This window comes from Trachypithecus francoisi, unplaced genomic scaffold (assembly GCF_009764315.1).
Source record: "Trachypithecus francoisi isolate TF-2019V2 unplaced genomic scaffold, Tfra_2.0 Lachesis_group3, whole genome shotgun sequence".
Taxonomy (NCBI): Eukaryota; Metazoa; Chordata; class Mammalia; order Primates; family Cercopithecidae; genus Trachypithecus; species Trachypithecus francoisi.
In genome coordinates this window covers 87,060,181-87,082,313 of record NW_022681468.1, presented here as the reverse complement: position 1 = coordinate 87,082,313, position 22,133 = coordinate 87,060,181, and the positions used below count along the sequence as shown (strand labels likewise).

Sequence of the window (22,133 nt, the reverse complement as noted above, 5' to 3'; positions counted from 1 at the left end):
AGCCAATTTCTGTATATTATCTCCCTGCAGCCACCTCAACTGCCAATCCCTGGAATTGTACACAGTCCCTTCCAAATCTTCAAGACACCCGTGGCATTAACTCAGCAAATAAACGAGAGCCTCTGTGTGCAAGGCATTGTTCTAGGGATAATGGAGGTGATAGAAACAACCCAGCACTTTCCCATGAGGCATTACTGGGGTAAATGAAAGAGTGTTGACAAAGCAAGGTAGATTCTTAAGGGGAAATCAGGACAGATGGCAGGCTGTAGTGATAAATTGTGAATATCTAGAGAACTATCAATAGAGGATGGTTGACTGATACGGTTCCCAACCTGTGTGAACAGGATGGCTATCTAATCATATCCCTTGGTCAGAGCCCATAGCTCACACAGGATGGACTATTTGTGTCCTTTCCACCCCAAATTCACATGTGGAAATCCTCACCACCATGATGATGGTATCAGGAGGTGGGACCTTTGGGAGGTGATTAGGTCATGAGGGTGAGCTCTCAGGACTGGGATTAGTGCCCTTATAGAAAAGGCCCCAGAGAGATCTTCCCTGCCTCCACCACGTGAGGATGTGAGATGTTATGAGGAAGAAGGCCCTCACCAGATACCAAATTTACCAGCACCTTCATCTTGGACTTTCTAGCCTCCAGAACCCTTTAACAAATAAATTTCTGTTGTTAAGCCACTCCGTTTATGGTATTGTTATAGCAGTCCCGAAAATCTAAGACAACAGAGGAATAGAATCTGAAGTTCAGACTTCAACATGATATTTTGCTGCCAGCAGAGGCCCATGGGATTTGCTACAAGAGACTGCACCCACATTCCCTGGTGCCCTTTGAAAGTATAGTTTTATTTTGCAGTTTCTTTTTGGGGCTGTGTAGGAGTTCATCGTTCATAAATTTGTTTGTACTGTATTTGAAAATCTCTTCGTATTTCCTGCTAGTTCTGTCTCAGGCCATCCGCTCTATCAAGTCCTTGATCAGAAGCATTCCTGAGTGGCTTACATCCTTTAGGTTCCAAGGGCTATGCCCTTGTGCAAACTTTTTAGGATTTGGGAACAAGTTCATTCATGTCTCCTTTCATGGATTCTGAATCTTTGCGCTTTCCCCTCTCAAACACTGCAGTTTCATTATGTAACTCAGGCCCCAGAGCCACAAAAATGGTTAATCAAGGTGTTAACTATTTTCACCAATGGCAATGCATACTTCCTACTAACTTCCCACTGACTCCCTGGCTCCACCTTGCATGGTTGCTCAACAGGGAAGTATTAGATTCTCTTCTACATAGAGCTACGTAAGGAGACTCAGGGGACATTTTTATTACAGTTAGGAAAGGGGCTGCTTCTTGAAGAAAAGACCCTCATCTAAAGAAACATCTGCTCAATCAACAGTTTCATGGATACAAAAAAGTGTGTATTTGTTCTCAAAAAGAAAGGTCCACATAAACCAGCTTACTCCCATCCTGAAGCACTGCTCATGCTCTGTGACAAGTTCCTCGTAAAACAAGACACAAAAAACCAACCAAACAAAAAAAACAATTTAAGAGTGGCTGTTTCTGGAAATAGAAAGGGGAAGCAAATATAATGGGGATGCGCCACCTAGTGATCAGAGATGGAACTGTCACTCAACTAAGCAAAGGGCTATGCTTCGTAAGAACAGTGAGTGATCACTCAAGTGATTTAATTCACCTTTCAGGTAAACTGAAATCAAAAAAATCATCTGGTGAATGAAATATGCAGATATTTTATAGCTTCTAGATATGATATGTGGTTAACAGTCTTCTGGCTAATACATACAAGTGTTTAAAAAGCAGTAACTCAGATATCCATATGTGAAAGAAAAAATGCTAAAAGTTTTTAAATGTTTCAAAAGCAAACTTGAATAAAAATATTTTTGAATAACTGGGTTTTTCCCCCAATAAAGGCTCTATAACAGATCCATACTCAAAAATATTTACATATTTCCACTGTGTCAATAAAGCAGCCAACTATGACTGTTACAATACCCTGAAAAATAAAAATGTTATTCTTAACAATAAAAGTAAGTTGTAATGATTATTCCAGATTATATTTAATATAGAAAATCAGGCCCACAATATTTCTTAACTTGCAATTTTATTAATTTTTCAGTACTCTTACCTTTTATACACTACTAAGAAAATTTAAACCATAACTAAACATTCTGCAGTTAAATTCAAATTTTCTTATATATATAACAGACCAGACTACATACTTACACTGCAAATCTTACACAAGACTGAAGTTGAGCCAAACAACTTCAATCAGCTAACAATAAAAACACTTTCCACTTCCTGCAATCATAGCTTAAAGGCTTTGCAAGGCAGATTACATTTGAGCTAGAGATACAAGTGATGTAGTTTGACTTGAGCAATACAAAACAAAAGTCATAGGAATTAAATGGATTTTCAATCACTGTAGAATTCATTCTCTTGGCTTAAGTACGTTTTAATTTTTTCACAGAAAAAAATATATTTCAGGCAAATAAAAACAAATTCCAGATTAGCACAGTTCAGTGTTTCATTTATTTTACCTTTATCAAGGCAAACAAAGTACAGATGCTGTACATTAAAAACATAGAAATGTATCACTCACACCACATCAATTCCTATGGACAAAAGGGCTTTTTCTGAGCATTGCTCCTTTCTGAAGCACATAACACAACTAAATGTACAAAGAGCCATCTGCTGGTCCAACGTAGCCAACTCCAATTAGCAGGACGTCTATCAGCGTCCATATTCCCAGACCACCGAAGCTGAAGAGCTTGCCGAGGCCTTCTCGCCACTGGCCCAGGTAGAAACGGTCTGCTCCAAACCCACCGAGGGTGATGCTGTGATGGCAAATAGGATTCCATGAGACCCGTCCACCCCAACTGCGGCCAGTTATGGTTTAATCACTGCGTTACGTCAGATTTGAGAAAGGACTTCCAATGATCACAGCCCTTAATTGGAACACAAGTGACTATTTCACAAATTGACACCACCAAATAATTATGGGCAGGAAGACTGTTTAAATGTCAAAAGTAAACATACAATTTTTAGCCGTACTAAAAAACTTATTTTTGTGAATCTCATTTTCTATCCTGGTGTCCTTTTTTACTTTTCAGTTATGCGTTTCCTGCCAGGCAAGATCCTTCTTTCCTCAGCCCAAATTCTAATGCAGTGGTTCTCAGCAAGGGGCAATTTTGTCCCCTAGGGGACACCTGGCAACATCTGGAGACACACTGTCACAACTGCAGGAGATGGGGGGTTTGCTACTGTCAAGTAGTAGGTAGAGGCCAGTGATGCTGCTAAACATCCTACTATGCACAGGACAGCCCCAAGACAAAAAATCATTCAGCCCAAAATATCAGCAGTGATGAGGCTGAGAAAGCCTGCTCTATGGCTGCAATGCTGCAGGCCTCAGGGTCTCAGGCACGAGCTCAAAACTTCAACTGTAGGCAGCATAACCTTTTCACTAGTCAGGTAACCAGGGTCTCACCTGCTCTTCCCTTTCGTGGGAAGAATTGCTACAATTTCTTAAAGTACTGTGGAGAAGTTTAACAAACAGCACATTTCTATGTAAGAAATATAAGCCTATAATTATCTCAGATGGTGGTAATTTTTAACGTTTTTGTCATTTTCATTTTTCCAGTTTTCAGTGTTCAGCATGTATTACTTTTTATAATAAGTTATTTGAAATTAAAGATATACATCATAAAACTGCCTATTTTAGATAGTCCCCAGCATTTTACTGATTCATGGTACATTCAGAACGGGAAACTCAATGTGCAGGTACCTTGGGAGAAAAGCTAACATGCCTGCCAGTCAGCTCCACGGGGGTACTGGTCTGATCACCTAAACTCTTCCAGCAGTTTCCTAGAATCTAACACACGTGGTAGGATCTGAGAGAAGAATGAAGTGGACTGAGCTCAATGTCTGGAAGATTCCACCAAACCCAAAGAAATCTAAATGGCCTTTTAAACTTATTAGTAACAAAGCTTACCTTAGAGCCAGAGCAGTAGACCACTTATAGCCTCCAGTCCAATTGCAATATAGCATTTTGGGAAAAGTACGGTTACCTTAAAAAAAAAAAAAAAGAAAAGAAAGAAGGAAAGAAAGAAAAATACAGGGTATAAAAATACTCTCAGAAAGACTTAATTATAACAAATGGCCTCAAAATTTAAAATGTGAAAAGTCAACTCTCTTTACAGTAATACATGTTGAAGTGAAGAGTACAAAGCCCTTACCATCTATCTGTACAGATGTAATATTTAAATTAGCTAAGTGAGGATTACAACGTGAAGAACATGAAACGCTCAACTACATATCAAGACTTACAGGGAAGTTACGAGGATACAAGACAGTGTAGTCCTGAGGCATAAAAATCACCCAATAGGAAAAGAAGAGAAAGTCTAGAACCAGAAACATACAGACACTTCATGTATGACAGAGGTAACACACGGATCAACAGGGAAGAGTTGAGACAAGTGGCCATCCATGTGGGGGGACAATTAAAGTTGAATCTACCTCCCACCATCTACCAGGACCAATTCCAGGGGGATTCTAAACTTAAATGTGAAATGTTAAACTTACAGCTTTCAAAAGAAAATGTAGCAAATTGTCTTTATAAACCTGGGGTAGAAAAAGATTTCTTAAAACCACAACAAAAAAAGACTAATAACTTAAAGTAATTATACTTTTAAAGTTTTGTTTATGAAAATATACAATAATGTAAAAAAAAAAAAAATCAAAATCTGGGAGAGGGTTTCAGGGACAGCACAGGTAACATCCAAAATATAAAAGAAGTCTAGACAACTTCAAGACCAAATTTAAGAATAGCAATTCTTGGAGAGAATATGGATCATTAGGAACAGTTACATAGCGCGGGTGGGAATGTAAGTTAATACAGCCATTTAAAGAGTAACACACACTGGAAAGTACATGCTAAAGAAGCTCTTGCACATGTGCCATCAGGAGACAGGCAAAGAAATTTTAAGAGTCACAACAGCAAAAAACAGCACATAACCAAATATATTGGAGAATAAACTGTGATACAATCTTAAAATAGATTATTACACAGAAGTAAAATAAAGAAGTCATATGGATGAATCACAGAGCCATAATGTTGACGGAAATAATCAAGTCCCAGAAGAGGACATAGCCTGAAATCATTTTATACAGTTGTAAAACATGCATTATTGAATATTATATGGTACTATTATTTTATTACATATATACAATAAAACTATAGAAAAAATTTAAAAGGAAGTGAAATAAAAAATTCAAAAGGATGGTTACCTTGGAAGAGGAGGTAGAGCAACCAAGTGAAGGCAAGCACTCAGGTGGCTGCAATGGTATTGGTGCTGTTTTCATTGTTATTTTGGGTAAAAGTCAATTACTGTGTATTACGCTGTATACTTCACATATTTTTCTTATTTTATCAAATATTACATTTAAAAAGAGAATTGCAGTTTTCTGGATGCTTTACTTTAGTATGTTGAGTTTACTGATGATGCTTGGCACATCTAAAAAGCTGCTGATAAACATTTCTAATTAAGTAATTTAACTCTCAAATTTCTGGTTAAAGTCCCTTCAATCAACTTAGAGAAAAACACTTTGTTGACAAATGTCCTTGAACTTGGACTTACCCAAGCAGTGGACATGGTCCCGCACCGTGCAGTTGGCAGGGTAGCGCTGCCGAGGACAGGACACCGTCATGCAGCTGGTGGAATTGGTACACTCATAATCTGTTTCAGGAAGCTGCCAGCAAAATCTGCAAGTCATGTTAATGATGAAGTTCTTTTGGGATTTGAAGTCTTGATCCTATGCAGCAAATTGATGACACAAAACTCATCAATCACAATGGTGTAGTCTGTTAAGATGTCAGTAAGACCACACAGTCACATGGCACAAAATTCCTAAAACGTTTGCATTTTAGGACCTAGAGTAAGTACCAGAAAAAGTTACCAAAACAGTATGTATGCAAAACAAATGTATATGATGTCACCCCATAATCATAAAAATATACACCCAAATATATGTACCTAAGGGGAAAAAAGCTAGATAAATTCACATCAAAACAGCAAAGGTTATTTCAGGGTGATAAATTTCGTAACTTTTGCTTAGCTAAATTTTTCATAGTAAACGTGTACTTTTATAATGCAGACAAGAGGAAAATTTATTTTAGAAAGTCACAATCACGGATGGCTGGAAGGAACTGATGAATGCATTTGTTGAAGGTCACTGAGCTTCAAGTGAGGAGTGGAATCCAGGTTCCTCAACTCCAGCCTGATGCTTCTGTAATGGTTAACACACCGCCTTGCTTCTGAGTTGCCAACCTTCCCTAACATCTCCTACCTTGCACAGCCTGGCAACTCAGGGTTGTTACAGCTGCTCATACCACCAGGGCATGTGGCATGTTTAATCCAGAGGCAGCCCAACTCAGAAACACCACATGATGTGTGGAGGGTCAGTGAGTGTTCACTGGTGGCCAGAGATTTTTTTCATTCCAATTTCAAAAGCCATTATTTTGTATTCTGCTTACAAAAGTACCATGTTCTTTGTATGTTACATATTTGAAGATTATAGACAAAAATCTATAGGTGTTCAGAGCTAACCACTTTTAAACTTCTTTACGTTTCTTCTATGTGTATATTTATAAATTTACTAAAATAGAATTATACTGAAAGCACTTCGTAGTCTTTTTACTGTACCTGACATTACATTGCAATGCATATTTTTCAAAATCATTTTTATGTGGTCAATCATCTCTGGAAGCATCATATATATATATATGTATGCATATATATATACACATACACACACACATTTTTTTTTTCTTTTTTCTTTTTTTGAGATGGAGTCTCGCTCTGCCGCCCAGGCTTGAGTGCAGTGGTGCAATCCCAGCTCACTGCAACCTCCGCCTCCCAGGTTCAAGTGATTCTCCTGCCTCAGCCTCCTGAGTAGCTGGGATTAGAGACGCACATCACCACGCCCAGCTAATTTTTGTATTTTTAGTAGAGATGGGGTTTCACCATGTTGGCCAGGCTGGTCTCAACCTCCTGACCTCAGGTGATTCACCTGCCTCGGCCTGTCAAAGTGCTGGGATTACAGGCATTAGCCACCATGCCCGGCCCATATTTGTTATTTTTTTTAACATTTCACAAATTTGCATGTCAGTTTTGCACAAGAGCCATCCTAATTTTATCTGTATGGTTCCAACTTTGGCACATGCACTGATGAAGCAAGTACTATTAATTTTCTTATCAATGCAAAAACCACTTTTTATGGAAAACATTTAAATATGGGTAAGGCGTCACTTGATTTAGGCAAACAGTTGGATCTGTAAAAATATGTTTACATCTGCCTATTTTCAGTGATGTGCTTAAAACACGTTTTTTAAAATGGTTTTTTAAAAAGCAGGTGACACATGTACACGGTACACATTTCAAGACACAACAGGACAGTGAGAAGTGAGCCGGCCTTGTGTGGCCTGGGCTCTGGGAGCCACTGCCCTCCCCAGGCCAAGTGCCCTCTGTACTTCCAGAGAGAGCTATTCCACACACAGGCAAATTTATGTCATCAACATTTAACGTTCCCCAATACTTTCACTTGATTTTGTATATAAATCAGTACATTATCTCTAGAGCTGTCTAGTTCTTTTTAATGGCTATAATGTGTTTATTCTATTGCATGTGTACCATAAATTAAGCAGTTCTTAGACATTTCACTTCTTTTGAATCTTTTGCTTTAATGAGCAATACAGCTAAAAAATAAGCATACTTATTTGCATCTATATATAATGATATCTATAACATAAATTCCTAGATGTAGAACTGCGAGGTCAATGATTATGTGTGTGTATAAGTTTAACAGATATGGTAAATCACCTGCAAGAGGTTGATCAATTTGATTACCTATTAATAAGATATGAGTATCTGACCCTTATACTCTCATAAACTCAGAGTTAATCAAATTAAAAAAAATTGCCAATCTGAGGGTTAAAAATGTATTATTTGTATTTAATTATAAGAAAATTTATACACGTTTTTCATGTTATAAATCTATTTGTATTTCCTTTCCTATGAACCATCTGCTCATGTCCTAACACTGTTTTTCTACAAGACTGTCATCTTTTCCATGTGGGTTTTTAGGAAGTGTTTGTATATTACTGATATTAGTGTATTATTTGTCACATATGCTAGAAACACTTTTTCCTAGTTTGCCACGTCTTTTGCCTTTATGCTTTTTTCTTTAGGTCATGCAGAAATCTCCAATTTTTAGTAGTCAAATGTATCAACTCTTTCTTTTATGGCTTCTAAACTTTATTTCATACTTAGAAAAATATTCTCCATTTGGGGATTATAACAACAACTATCTCGTGTTTTCTGTGGTACTTCAGGGTTTCATTTTTCACATTACATCTTTGGACTATCTGGAATTTATTCTGGATAAGACAGGCGTTCCACTTAATTTTGTTCAAGAGAGCTACCAGGCATTCTGGCATTTACTGAATCCATCTTCTCACCACAGATGCACAGTGGCCCTTCAAAAGCTCATCTATGGCAGAAAGACATTGCCACCTCCTCTGTATACTAGCTGTCACTACTGAGAACACAGAATCCATCGGAACGAATTAGATTTGCTTCAGATATGCTAGTAGACTGAGATCTTCTCCAGTCCTACAAAGCAACATTCCTGTCAAGCGCATTTCCAGCAGACATCAACTGGCTTGACAGTTATCATTATAACTAAAACAGTAGTGAGCTGATATGGAAGGGTCGATTGGGTTTTTAAACTTATTTCTACTTACATACTCAACAGGGCAATCATAAAAGAATATAAGAATTATTCAGAATTTCTTCCCAATGGTCAAGTCTGAATTGTTCTTCTAACTTGAAGTTTACAGTGAATTTATTTAGAATAAGTAAGCTGCAGTACTTACAACACAGGTAACAGATGGTTTCACTGCACAGTCAAAAGTGACAGGCTTCCCATAGATACAGGAGAAATTTGTTGTGCAGTCTATACAGTCTGCAGGAAGTCTGCTACATAAACCATTGCTTGGACACTTCATCACATAAGGTGGGATTTCAGTACTTTCTGTGAGAGGCAAGAGAGAAGCTTATTCTCCCATAACACTGATTCGAATAACAGAGAACTATCTTCTAAGGTTAAGAGACATGACCATTAGCAAGTAGACACTGCGCTGGAATGAGAGAAGCATGGCACTGGAGTCAGAGACACCTGCAATTAAAGCAGAATTCTGCCAACAGACAGCTGTGTGACCTGGTGAGCACCACACTTGCAAAACATTACTTCATTCCTGCCTCTCAAGTAGCCATGAAAACTAAAGGTGCTCATATACAAATAATGCATAGAAAATTCTGGGTATACATTAAGGGCTTAAAAAAAGACTATCATTTTGTAAGTGGAAAAACTAAAACAGTAGGGTCTGTGCAAACTCTTAGAGGAAGTCTGTGGCAAAACTGGAACTAGAACCCAAATCTCTTCATTTCCAATCCAATGTTCTTTTCATGTGAATTCACTAATTTAGAAATGAAACCACTGACATCCTCAGGGCATCAACTTGAAAATGCCATTATCTCACAAGGGCACTTCGATAAGCCACATTTGCTAATACAATATTTAGTTTCATGCTACCAAAGTTCAAAATACTTCTCTATTTTAATAACATCTTCAGTGAGCTGCAACTTATTTCCAACCAACCTCATCAGTGTGCAATGTATTTTTACCAACTGAGAGGATCAACATTGCAAGTATTCCTGAAAAGAAGGGCTTTTAAAAGCCTGCAAGAGTTAAGAACTCTTGTGCTTTCTCTAAAAAGTAATCTGAGTTTAAAATTAAGTGCACTGCTGTTTTTTACACCCAAATAAGAATCCGTAAAACACCTCTGCCAGTTTCAATTCACTGAAGTAATGTCACTCTAAAGTGATGAAATTAGACTCAAAGCCTCCACCTAGCAAAACAACTAATGCTTGTTTAAAACTAGTCCTACTTTACTCACTGTATTAAGTGAACAACTCTACAAAATACTCTTTTCTTTGATCCCATGACTATGTGGCTGGAAGGTGGACACTTAGAATCACAAAGCAGAAATGACTTTAGGCCGTTAGACCAACCCCATCGCTTTAAAGGTGAGGACCAAGGTCCAAAGGGGATAAATAATTTGTTCAAGATCCCAGTAGCAAAACCAGATCTAGATTTCAAGACTCCATCAGTCCCTCTGTAATCCTTTCATTTCACACAGTCCTGGGGGAGCCTTTAATATCCAACATCAGGAACAGGGTTCTAGAAGTAGAGGAAATTTGCTGAAGGGAAAGAAACACTGACTGAAGGTTATTTTGATGGATGAAGTGGAAAAATAACAGAAATAAGGAGACAAACGAGCGCGCGATTGGAAAAAGAGATGAGGCAGAAACGTCAAAAGGTATCCAAATACCAAGACTATCCACTGAAAATGGCTGTGTATCTGCCCTTAATTCACACCATCTAAAATACAATAAAATATTCAAAAATGGAAAGTGACTTCGTATACTAAAGGACACTTTTATCAAAAACAAAGAGAAACTACTAGATGTAAATACACATATTTGCCAGAATAGAAAATGTCTAGTACCTGCTGCCCTGGGAACTACTGTGAATGTGCGTGTTGGGCCCGGATCCTTTATTGACTGAGCCAGCGCCTGCGATTGCTCTAAATTTAAGGATCGTACAATTAGAGAAACATGTTATCCCGGGACAAGAAAACCTTGTTTTGTGTGGTTAACACGGCGGGTCTACACCAGGTCAATAAGCCGCTCATGAAAACCTCACGGCTTGGCAGCCAGAAAACACAAAAGCTTAGGGACGAAACGTCAACGGGGTAGACACCAGAGACCGAAGGATGGCATCGTGCTCCAGTTCCGCCTTCCCGACCGAGCCCCCAAGCGCTCCATCTCCGTTCCAGGGCCTCTACAGCCGCGATGGGCGGCTCGGTGTCGCTGGAGCGGAAGGACGGCCTCGGGCCAAGCGGCCAGGGCGCTAGAGTCCAGATGCAGCGACATGCCGCCCGGAGCCCGGCACTCGGCCTCCTCCCCGCGTCAGCCTCTGCCCTTGGGCCCGGCCTCCTCGCAGCTCCCAGGGCCCTGCTGCCACTCAGCCCCACCGACGCTGAACCCAGCTTTCGACTCACCACCGCCCGACAGAATGCAGAATTGCGAGAGGAAGAGCAGCACGCGACACAGGGCGCGGAGGCCCCGCAGCGGACGCACCCCACCTGCCATCTTGTAAGTGCGTGCGCACTTCCAGGCCTGGGGGCGGGCCCTGGAGGCGGCGCGCGGGCTGGTGCATGGAAGTAAGCGGGCGGGGCGGAGCGGGCGCGCCTGGGAGCTGGAGCGTGAACTGGACGCAGGCGCGATGCAGCTCCGGACGGTTGCTGTCTGCGCTTTCGCTGACCCCGCGCGGGTCGCGGGTTTTCTTCGGGTTGCGCCCTCCGGGAGGTCCCCGAGGAGTATGCGAGCCTGGGAGGTTGCTCCGTTTCCACGCGACCCTCACGCCCTTGGACGAGGCCTTCACCCCTCCTTCCACTGCAGGAGACCGGTTATGCACAGCCAAAGCAATGAAGTGCAGAGGCGGGCAAATGTGGGAGGCAGGCCGCTCCAGTTTATGGTCGGGTGTCGAGCGCTGGATCCTGTGCGAAGGTTCTGAAGACAGTATCCCTTGGCGTTTCATTCTAAAGACTTATCTACAGTCGGGGAAGCGGCCCCTGGACGACGGGGGCCTGAGGGACCCCTCCCTTGGGGCCAGCGCTCAGGCCTGCCGCTGCTTTCACTTCTGGCCAGCCCTTTGAAGATACGCAGCACTTCTAGAAAGTTCCTCTCAGACCCGGAGAAGCAGGATGGCCCGAGGCGCTGGGAATCGAGGGGAGGGTCCAGAGCACAGCCCTGCCTGGGGAGGTCGGCCGTCTGGGTAGCCGCGCTCAGGCCCCAGCTCATGGAGACCCTTGCCAGTTTCTATCACAGCACACCTAGAAGGAACATGCTGGTGACATGTTCTCTCCTCCCACCCACGTGCTGCAGGATCATTCATTCCGGGGTCTTCTACCACCCCCTCACGTGCATGTTTGCTGAATGATTTTTTAAAAAAATACATGGAAAAGTGCCTGCACATAAGCCCTGAATGTTAGTTTTAAAAATCGTATCACGGCTGGGCGCGGCGGCTGACGCCTGTAATCCCAGCACTTTGGGAAGCCCAGGCAAGAGGATCACAAGGTCAGGAGATCGAAACCATCCTGGCTAACACGGTGAAAGCCTGTCTCTACTAAAAATACAAAAAATTAGCCCGGCGTGGTGGCACACGCCTGTGGTCCCAGCTGCTTGGGAGACTGAGGCAGGAGAATCGCCTGAACCCAGGAGGCTGAGATCGTGCCACTGCACTCAAGCTGGGCAACAGAGCGAGACCACGTCTCAAAAAAAAAAAAAATTGTAAAAAAATCATTTATCACACAATCTGCACCTAAAACAATTGTATCACAACCTGCACGTTATACTACTACACAAGTCTGATATATATTGTTTTGTTTGCCAACTGTTTCACTGTTCACATCCCTCAGGAAGTTAACTAGATGATCAGTATATTGAAAAGAGATAATTTCTTACATTTCTTTTGAATTTCACAGCATATTGCAAACTAAACAATACTTCCTGTTTGGTAGCTGAATTCTCTGTTGACATAATGCCGTTTTAATTCAGTTCTGAGCAAGTAAAGCATTCCTCTCTAAAATCCATTTCAGTATATAAATCCATGGAATGTCATACCATCAAAAGTAATTTAACTCTAGGTGAGCAACTTAATTGTGGTAGAAGCCCACAGCTGAAATACTGGAAACACTGATGCAGTTCATTCGGGAATTTATTTTTTCCTAAAGCTGAACAAAACCTAATTATGAATTAGAAACATTTAAATGGCAACTCTTAACCTATAGTGCAAACACCAGATTCCACAAAACTGAATTCCTTTGTCAGTAATCCAATATTTAGTAGTAGCTGCTGCTTTTGTGGTTGTTGGTTAAAAGTAAGTAATGATTCCAATTTTGAAGATAAAGTTTCAGTGTGAATTTTAGTAAAACAGTCATAAAAATACCTGAGACATACTAGAAAATAAGATTTTCCCTCATGTTACAAAAAAAAAACTCTGCAGACTTTTATTTGAAGCCCATGTTTTGAAAATCAAAAATCTTAGCCCTAACATTTCATAATCATTGCCTAGTGTTTTGTTTCACTTTTTCAATGAATAATATTTCCCCATTTAAATTTCTCAAGGCATTGATTGCTGGAAAATTTCCCACACGTGCCTTCTGATTGTCCCTCATGGACATCAGTGAATTAAACTCGGTACATGTCAGCTACACATTCATTGTCTCCTTTCTCAACTGAGCTCGTGAATGAACCCCCATCAAAGGCTCCAAAGTCTTAGAAGTACTAACATGTTAAGAAAAATACATTTTTAAGGGTCAAAACAAAGTTACACAGAAGCAAATATTAGGGAAGGACTTCAAAAGTCCTCCTCAGCAATGAGTGTCCGTGACTTCTTGAGATTCTTCAGTTTATCAATGGCAGAAGTTACTAAAATCTCTCCATGAATTTTGTTGTCTCTTGTTCGCACGTTTACAGCATTATTTATCTTTTCCTTTTCTCCAACCACTGCAGAAAAGAAAGGTAAAGAAATGTATTTTAAATCAGCAATTTGCCAAACGTTAAGTCAGCAGTCCCATGACAAGTTTTTATCAAGTTTTTATTTGTTGTTAATAAATATCATCTAATGAGCATTAGGTTCATCCTCTGATAGTTAAGTTTCTTGAGGGAAGGAATGACTTCTGATCCCATCTCTCTATTGTCCACTTGAGAGAACAGCTCTTGTGGTCCTAGGGTGCAAATGAGAGCAGGGAGCTCTTACAGAGTCACTGACTCCACCTGGCATACCTGATGAGCCAAGAGGTGGACACCAGACCCATGCGAGTCAGCCAGAATTTTCTGGAATGTGGGTAAAAAGTTTGTTCTCTCTAGTGACCCATATTGTGAGATGATGCAGGAATCTACAGCCATGCTTCTTGCCATACAGAAGGAGGAAACCGGTCTGCAGATAAGCAGAACAAAGCAGATATTCAAGAGAAGCATAAAGAACCAGAGCGAAACAGGAACCAGAAATGGGAAGAAATAGTCCTGGTGAGGGTTGGGCTCCTGATTGCTCTTCTAGTGGTTTGGCTATTTAATTCTACCTTTCATGTCATGGGACACTCCAAGACCCTTCCAATAAATGCTGTCTTTGTCTAAACCAAGTTGAGGTTTCTGTCACCATAAGAAGCCTGATTTAAACACCACAATACCTACTATGATGTCAAACATTATCAATGAAACGCCGTCAATAGAACAACACTATGCATATTTATTTTGCCTTCTACAGACTCTCAACTTACAGGAAATAGCAATACTATGCCTGCAGTTATATCAGTGTTAGTTTCTCTTAATTTTGGAATCATTTTTAAAGCCTAAATTTTAGATTCTGCATCTAATTAGTCATGTGCTAAAAGGACATTTTACTTTTCATCTAAATCTTTTCCTTTGGATCATTTTAAATTTGGGATCTTTTCTTTCCATTAGTTTAAACTTTCTTAATAAGCCAGAAAAGTGAGGGAAAATATTACAGGCCTGTGAGGCTAAAATATAAAGTATATAATTCTACTGATGGGATCATTTTCATAGTTGTTTTCATTGTTGGCTTGCAATACTAACTATTGCTAGTAAAACTATCCCAGAGGATTCAGGTGAAACCTTATAACTCTTCTTCCAGCAAACAATAAAGAATACCTAGGAACAGCTAAGCCAGGAATGCTATGGACTCTTCTTTTTGTATAAGTATTAAGTAGTTGAACCATATTTATTTGGCCTTTTGGAATTGAAGTGAAAAAAAAAAAGCATTTGGAAAAATATATACAAACTTAAATTACCCAAAATAAAATTATACTGAGCCAGCTGTGCATTTCGTATTTTCTTATTTAGTGTACAATTATGATCTAAGTCAACGTCAGCCATAAATCCTTCTTCAAAAAATTCACTGGATACCTAGAAGAAAATGAAACACCTTTATTGTTACATTATGGTACCTAGCCTCCAAAAAGACCCCTGTTGTTCCCCACTCTTGGTATTCACACCCTTGTATAGTTCCTTGCTCACTATACCAGAGAGGGTCTCTGTGACCATAAAGAAGTACGGAAGTGTTGGCACATCATTTCTGAGACTAGTTTATAAAAACCTGCAGCTCCCATCTCTTTCAGATCACTTGCTCTGGGGGAAACCAGCCATCATGCCGTGAGGACAGTCAGGCCACTTGTGAAGAAGCCCAGGTGATAAGGAGCTGTATCCACCAACTGTGAGTGAGCTCTGAGGCCTGCAGCCCTGGCCAACAGCCTGACTGCAGCCATAGGAGATGCTCTGCGCCAGAATCCACCAGCTGAGCTGTTCCCAGTCCCTGACTCATAGGAACTGTGAGATAATAAATGTTTGTTGTTTAAAGCTGCTAAGTTTTGGGGTCACTTGTGATACAGCAACAGATAACATTCTTCCCTAATAGAGCCATGTAGAAATGAATACATATGTTTTAAAATACTAATTTCTCAAAAACATTAAGAAATGAAATAGTTCTGATACAGCTGCAGAGACATGATTCATGTGTTACCACCAACTGCTGAAAACATGGTTTAAGTTAATGTGTCAGTTCTGCAATATTTTAAAGCATGAAGGACATTCCAAATTGATGACCTACACAGAATACATACAAGATTATTATGTACTTTAAACATCTCTGATTTTACCTGAAGTGCATATTTTTCACAAGTTGGCCCCACAGGGATGACCATTACCTGACGAGGAGATAGCCAGAAAGGCCTGAAAAATACATAACATATATATTTTCAAAGTATAATAATGGTTACTTATTACATGATTTTCAAATAACCAAAGATTCTTTTAAAGACTTCACAAGAGGACAGTTTCAGTAGAGCAGCATGGAAGAAAACCAAATTATATAAAAGTTTGAAGGCAGCAAAGTAAACAAAAGGATAATTTTGGAATTTTGATAGCACAAGTGTAGGTAGAATGAGCTGGCAGATAGCCCAAAGGGCTGATCATGCACTTACTGTATGCCCCAGCAACTGCACTCCCGGGCAGTTGTCCCAGAGAAATGAAAGCATATGTTCACACACGATACTGCACACTAATGTCCATAGCAGCTTTAATCAGCAAAAAAAAAAAAAAAAAAAAAAGGAACCAACTCATTTATCTCAAAACAACATGGATTGCTTTCAAGGGAATTCCACTGAGTGAAAAGAAGCCTACTTCAAAAGTTTGTGTACTGTATAAATTCATTTATGTAATATTCTTTATATGACAAAATGATGGAGCTAGAGAACACGTTCATGTGTTGTCTGATAAGAGGACAGGGGTGGGATGGTTTGAGTGTGGGGAAAAAAGGGGAGCAGGAGGGAGCCTTACAAGTTATGGAACTGTCCTGTAACTTGACTGGTGGTATTACACCATCTGTCCATGTGACACAGCTAAATACACATTCACACAAATGAGTGCATGTGAGGCTGGTGAAATCTGAACAAGGTTGGTGGATAGTCTCAGTGTCTAGTTCTTGGTTGTGATACTGTATCTAGTTTTGCAAGATGTTACCATTGGGGAAAACTTGGTAAAGAGTGTGCTGAACCTCTCTGTATAACTTTTTTTTTTTTTTTTTTTTTGAGATGGAGTCTTGCTCACCCAGACTAGAGTGCAGTGGTGCGATCTCGGCTGACTGCAACCTTCGCCTCCTGAGTTCAAGTGATTCTCCTGGCTTAGCCTCCTGAGTAAATGGGATTACAGCCATTGCCACCACACCCAGCTAATTTTTGTATTTTCAGTAGAGATGGGGTTTCACCATGTTGGCCAGGCTGGTCTCGAACTCCTGACCTCAGGTGATCCATCCACCTCAGCCTCCCAAAGTGTTGGGATTACAGGTGTGAGCCACCACGTCCGGCCTCTGTATAACTTCTTACAACGACGTGTGAACCTATGATTATTTCAAAATACAATTTTTCTAAAAAAAAAAAAATGGCAGGGTAGGTATAAGCAATGTCCACTGTGGGGCATGTTTGCCTTTTCCCTGTCATAGTGAGTATTTAGTCTGAAGGTGAAAGGATATGCAAAGAGGACTGTTTCAGATAGCACTTTATGAATGTGCATATTTATATATTTATTCTCAAATTACAAACACAAAATAATACATGATAAATGGTAAAACACAGAAATACAGGTTATATAATGGAAAGTACATGTTTTCTTTTGAGCTCTGTCCTTACCCCATCCTCAGCCCTACTTCCCTAAAGGACTCACATTTTAGCCATCTTTACTTTTGGCTTCTGGGGAGATTTCCCCACAAGCCTAACTGCTGTCTGAAGTCTGGATGTATGAAGTGCAGGGATTATACCTCAGTCTCTGCGACAAAGGAAGGCATGCTCAGTGCACTGGCCCAAACCACCTCCTGTCTCCCACTCCATCTCCTATTTCACTAGTTGTCTTTTTTTTTTTTTAAAACCACTTTCACTGCAACCATTCTAATGCAAGACACCATCATCTCTCACCTATGGTAAACTGTTTAAAACCAACTGGAAAGAAATATAAACATGTAAACTCATACTCAGGTGGCACACATATTCATATCCATACTTTTGGGTTAACTGTAACTTCAATAGCCTAGAAACTCCATGATACCTAACTGTATTTCTCTTTGATCACAAAATATCAGTAATATACACAGACTCTCCAGCTACCCAGGACTTTTGGAAGACACTTTGTTTGGGACACTTCCCACCTTATGTTTCCTGCTCAAAAATTTGCTTCCCCAGCCTTACTGGGCATGAATGCTAGTATGCATGGGTGTGATCTAGGTTCTGCTAATGTATAAACATGGCACTTTGACTTAAGACAGAGTGGAGAAGGATGCACCACATGGAATCCATTCTGGCAAGGAAGGGTGATGCAGAGACATGGAGCTTTTGGAGGAAATGGTTGCAGTGACCCTAGCAGTATCATCCAGTACCCAGTGTCCACAATGGGAGCTGCAGGGACTGCGCCCAGCAATAGTAGCAGTGGGGGCAGTAGTTTCTGAAAAGAGAACTAAATTGCATGAGCAGATGCTCAGCCAATTTCTAAAAATGGAATGGGAGGTAGAAATTTCACAGGTGGTTACTGGTTTGCAGCATTTCCACACACTAGGATGCATCATCACAAGATGTTGTCTGCCAGCTGGTGCCATAACTGCTAGTAAAGCCACTTGCTTCTGAATGCATGGTGATAGTAGTGAATCCCATAATGTCACTGCAATGCTTTACTTATTTGCTATAAAATCTCTTTCATAGTGAGAAGCACTGTTGTGTTTCTGGCAGCACATAAGTATATACTTGGTGCCACTGGCAGAAGCATGGCAGCAAAGAAGAGCAAAGCAAAATCCACAGAGGGTCTCTCTTCAGTGAGAACGAGGCATTGGTCCTTATATGACGAAAGGGATTCAATGTAATCAACCTGCTACAAGACCACTGGCTGTTCCCCCAGGTTATGGTACCATCCTGGGGGATCACAATTAATCACTACTGATGGCAACCAGAATCCTCAGAAGAGATGGAGCCAGATGGAACTTAGTGTGGCAAAGTCCATATTGTTGAGCCCATGCACATCCACCAGTGGCCACTTTGCTCATGAGCCACTAAGCAACAACTAGGGAAAAAGAATAAGCTGATTTTTAACAGAATGGGTCCTCTTGTATTAGAATATTGAAAAATTCCTCAACAGTGGGAGCCTTTTGATGGCAATACCATCTCTGTTGGCCCATTCTGAGTGATCATCCACATTTCTGCTTCCCAAATCTATGTAATTTATTTTTCAGTCTAATTACTTCTAGATCTTTGACCTTGTGGCCAAAGCAATAACTAGAGCCCATGCATCCATGTAGCTCCATACCTCCAGCCATTCTTCCTTCCAGGCAAAAAGGACAAGATGCACCACTCAAAATTCTGCACTTTAGGACACTTCCTTTCCCCACTGTCACCCTAATTGGGCTGTGCTGCTAAGTCATCCTCTTTGAGTTTGTGCCATTTATGAATCAGGTTTACATGTTTTCCTCCTCAGTGGCTGTAGGGAACCCCAAAGGCAAACAATATGGGTTGAAGGAAGGATGGCTGGAGAGCAAGAGGTGGTACCTAGGAGTGTGGGTCACATGTTTTCAAGATAGCAACTAGATCTCTGAAGGGCTTGAAATAGGCAAAAAGATAACTTTAATTCTACCGAGTCCCGCAAAAGGTAAATGGTACATTTTTATGCCACTCTCCCTTAGTTTTTGTTTTCTGATCTGGCAAATGGAATAAGAATTCTTTATTTGTTGTTTGGATACTTGCTAATTATAAGGCAGGAAATGCCCTTTCTTTTGTTACTACTTTTATTTTTTACACATGATTTTTTAAGAATAGAAATATTTTTAAAAAGGAAAAATAAGTAAATTAATAAAAATTAAAAAGAATAATAGACATATAGCTTTTTTTTTTCATATCACTTACCATTTTCCCCCATAGTTTTCTGAAAGAATGGCTATCATTCTTTCCACTGATCCCAAAATGGCTCGATGAATGATCACAGGTCTCTTCTTATCATCCCCATCCTTACTAAAAAATGAAAATTATACGTTTAAGTCTTTTCCTAAGAGTCAGTAACTATCTTCTAGCCTTATATTTTGAGAATAGATTTAGATTAGTGATATCAGATATCTCTCCATTAACCTTATTTGTTCTGTGACTGTCTTGTTTTCTCATTGCTTTGTTTGCTAATCTTTTTTTCTTTTATTTTAAAAACTTTAATTAGAGAACACTGAAACATATACAAAAGTAGAGAGAACAGTATAATGAACTTCCACATACCCTCTCTCAGCTTCACAGAATGTCAACTCCCAGCCAATCTCATCTGATCTAAATGCACCCCCATTCTTGCCACTATCTCCCACATTATAATCTTCATTTTAAAAATGTTCCTGATATGTGTTCTTGAAGTCCACTGGTCAAATTCCCTGAAACCCTCGTGAGGTATACCTTACATTTAATTATTCCCTCTCCCCCTTAGGAAAAAAAATGAAAAAAGCAAATGATGACTTAATTGTAATGAAGTCAGCCATTTCAAGATCTCTGCACAAGTTTCTCAGAAAGATAAATTTCACATTATTGCAACAAATGTAACATGTGACACTTACAAAGTTCTTCTGACAAATTTTTATCTAAAACTTATACCAGCTAGCTACTACTAAAATAAAAAAAACAAATTTAACAAATAAATAATAAAGTAAAACAAACAAATAAAAACAGAGAAACCCATTCATTAAACCTACTTCAAATGAGTTATAACTGGATATCATCACTGCCAGCCATTTCTGCTAAGAGCCATTATAAAATAACTGCAGGCAAAACCCTCTGTCTAGACCCTACAGGAAGCTTTGGGGTGGGGGTGGGCGGCTTGAGTCCATTTCTATGCAGGTATATGAAGAAATTAATCCCACAAATTAAAACCAGTATGAAATATTACTGAATATTACATCATGTTGATTTTGTGTGGGGAAGAAAGAGAAGCAAGCTGATCCTTTCGCAGAGCCTGGGTATCCAAAATTTCTGTCCCATTATCTCTTTTAATCATGTCTAGACTTAAGAAGAGCAAATAGTGACATAAACTATGATTACACATCTATGCTATCAGATAAACGTTGCAATGAATGCCAAATTCCCCCAAAATAACCCCAGTGGATTTGCTTACAATTGGATTAATAGATAAGTTTGAAGAGAATAACTTCACAAATGTTGATTCTTCTCATCCCAAAGTGTGGTATGAATCTTCATTTAAATAACTCTTTTTTATGGTATTTGAGAAAATTTTATAGTGTATGCTTATAAATAACATCTATAGTCATGTGTTGCCTAATGACATTTTGGTCAACAATGGAATGCATATGATGGTGGTCCTATGAGATTATAAAGAAGCTGAAAAATTCTTATCATCTAGTGATTTGTGTTATAAGCACCTACAGCATTCAGTACAGTAACATTCTGTAAAGGTTTGTAGCTAGGAGCAATAGGCTATCCCATATAGCTTAAGTGTGTAGTGCCCTCTTATCATCTAGGTTTGTGTAAGTACACTCTGTGATGTTCACACAACGACACATTTCTCAAAACATATCCCTGTCATGACTATATTTATGGGGACGCATGACTATATTGATATTTATTGTTAAGTTTATTCATATTTTCTATTTTGTTGTTGCTGTTGCTTCTGAAATGATTTTTCCATTGCATTTCCTAGCAGATTATTGCTAATATTATAAAGCCAAATTGATTTTTGCATTTCTACCTTCCTTTATTATTAGTCCCCATTTTCTCCATTTGATTCTGTTGGATTTCTCTATATTTTAACATCTACAAATAATTTTATCTCTTTTTTATCTCTTTTTATCTCTTTCATGTATTTGTAATCCCAGAATAATTTTGAGTAACAATACAAATAGCAGTCATATTCATCTTCTTCCCAACTGTGCTGAGATGTTATTGCTGTTTTCTGATAAAGGCTCTTTATCATGATAAGGAAATTTTTGTTCATTTCACAGGAATGAATGTTAACTTTTATCTGATGCCCTTCTGCATGCTGAATGTAATGACTGACAACAGCACACTCTCATCCATCACTGCTTTTTTAGGGAAAAACCCTTACTCAAGTATGGTGATGACCTTGATGCTTCTCTCTCCTCTTATACATAAGCCTGAGCAAATCACATCAGTTCTTCCTCCAAAATACACTCCCAGTACCCCTACTTTGTTCATCTCTATGCCACCTGGCTCCAACTGTCATCGTTTCTTACCTGATCTGCAATCCACTGCTTTCACCTTTGCTTGCCTACTCACCATTTGCCACACAACACCTATGATGGCTGGCTGGGCTGATTTGTTTCTCCTCCACATCCTCCTTAAATGAAGAGTTTCACTTGCATTCTGATGGCCCTAAAGAA

The 22,133-nt window shown here is 39.6% G+C and overlaps 2 protein-coding genes and 1 non-coding gene across 8 annotated transcripts in view; all 3 read right to left on the bottom strand.

Annotated features, from left to right (window-relative positions):
• Positions 1-2,102: 2,102 nt before the first annotated feature.
• On the bottom strand, positions 2,103-11,349 carry TM2D3 (TM2 domain containing 3). 2 transcript variants are annotated; one of them, XM_033188809.1, is made up of 6 exons: positions 11,200-11,349; positions 10,645-10,722; positions 8,950-9,107; positions 5,654-5,828; positions 4,009-4,084; positions 2,103-2,854 (listed from the first exon to the last, which is right to left on the bottom strand). In XM_033188809.1, the coding sequence occupies exons 1-6, from the start codon at positions 11,288-11,290 to the stop codon at positions 2,689-2,691; spliced, it is 744 nt and encodes a 247-aa protein (XP_033044700.1). In that variant the 5' UTR covers positions 11,291-11,349; the 3' UTR covers positions 2,103-2,688. The 2 variants fall into 2 exon arrangements, with proteins under 2 accessions (XP_033044700.1, XP_033044702.1); XM_033188811.1 differs by lacking the exon at positions 10,645-10,722 and having other exon boundaries at positions 11,200-11,347.
• On the bottom strand, positions 7,150-7,256 carry LOC117071693. The gene has a single exon (XR_004432449.1). It is a non-coding gene; the product is annotated as a U6 spliceosomal RNA (small nuclear RNA).
• Positions 11,350-12,899: 1,550 nt separating the features above from the next.
• Positions 12,900-22,133, bottom strand: part of TARS3 (threonyl-tRNA synthetase 3) — an 88,742-nt gene continuing 79,508 nt past the window's right edge. For 2 of the 5 annotated variants that reach the window (XM_033188806.1, XM_033188807.1), the window contains 4 exons: positions 19,654-19,758; positions 15,877-15,949; positions 15,013-15,127; positions 12,900-13,708 (listed from right to left, as the gene is read on the bottom strand). In XM_033188806.1, the coding sequence (XP_033044697.1) occupies positions 13,560-13,708; positions 15,013-15,127; positions 15,877-15,949; positions 19,654-19,758 (442 nt within the window). In that variant the 3' untranslated portion in view covers positions 12,900-13,559. Of the gene's footprint in view, positions 13,709-15,012; positions 15,128-15,876; positions 15,950-16,985; positions 17,540-19,653; positions 19,759-22,133 lie in introns of those variants that run through there. The other 3 variants (XR_004431773.1, XR_004431772.1, XM_033188808.1) reach the window with 3 other exon arrangements.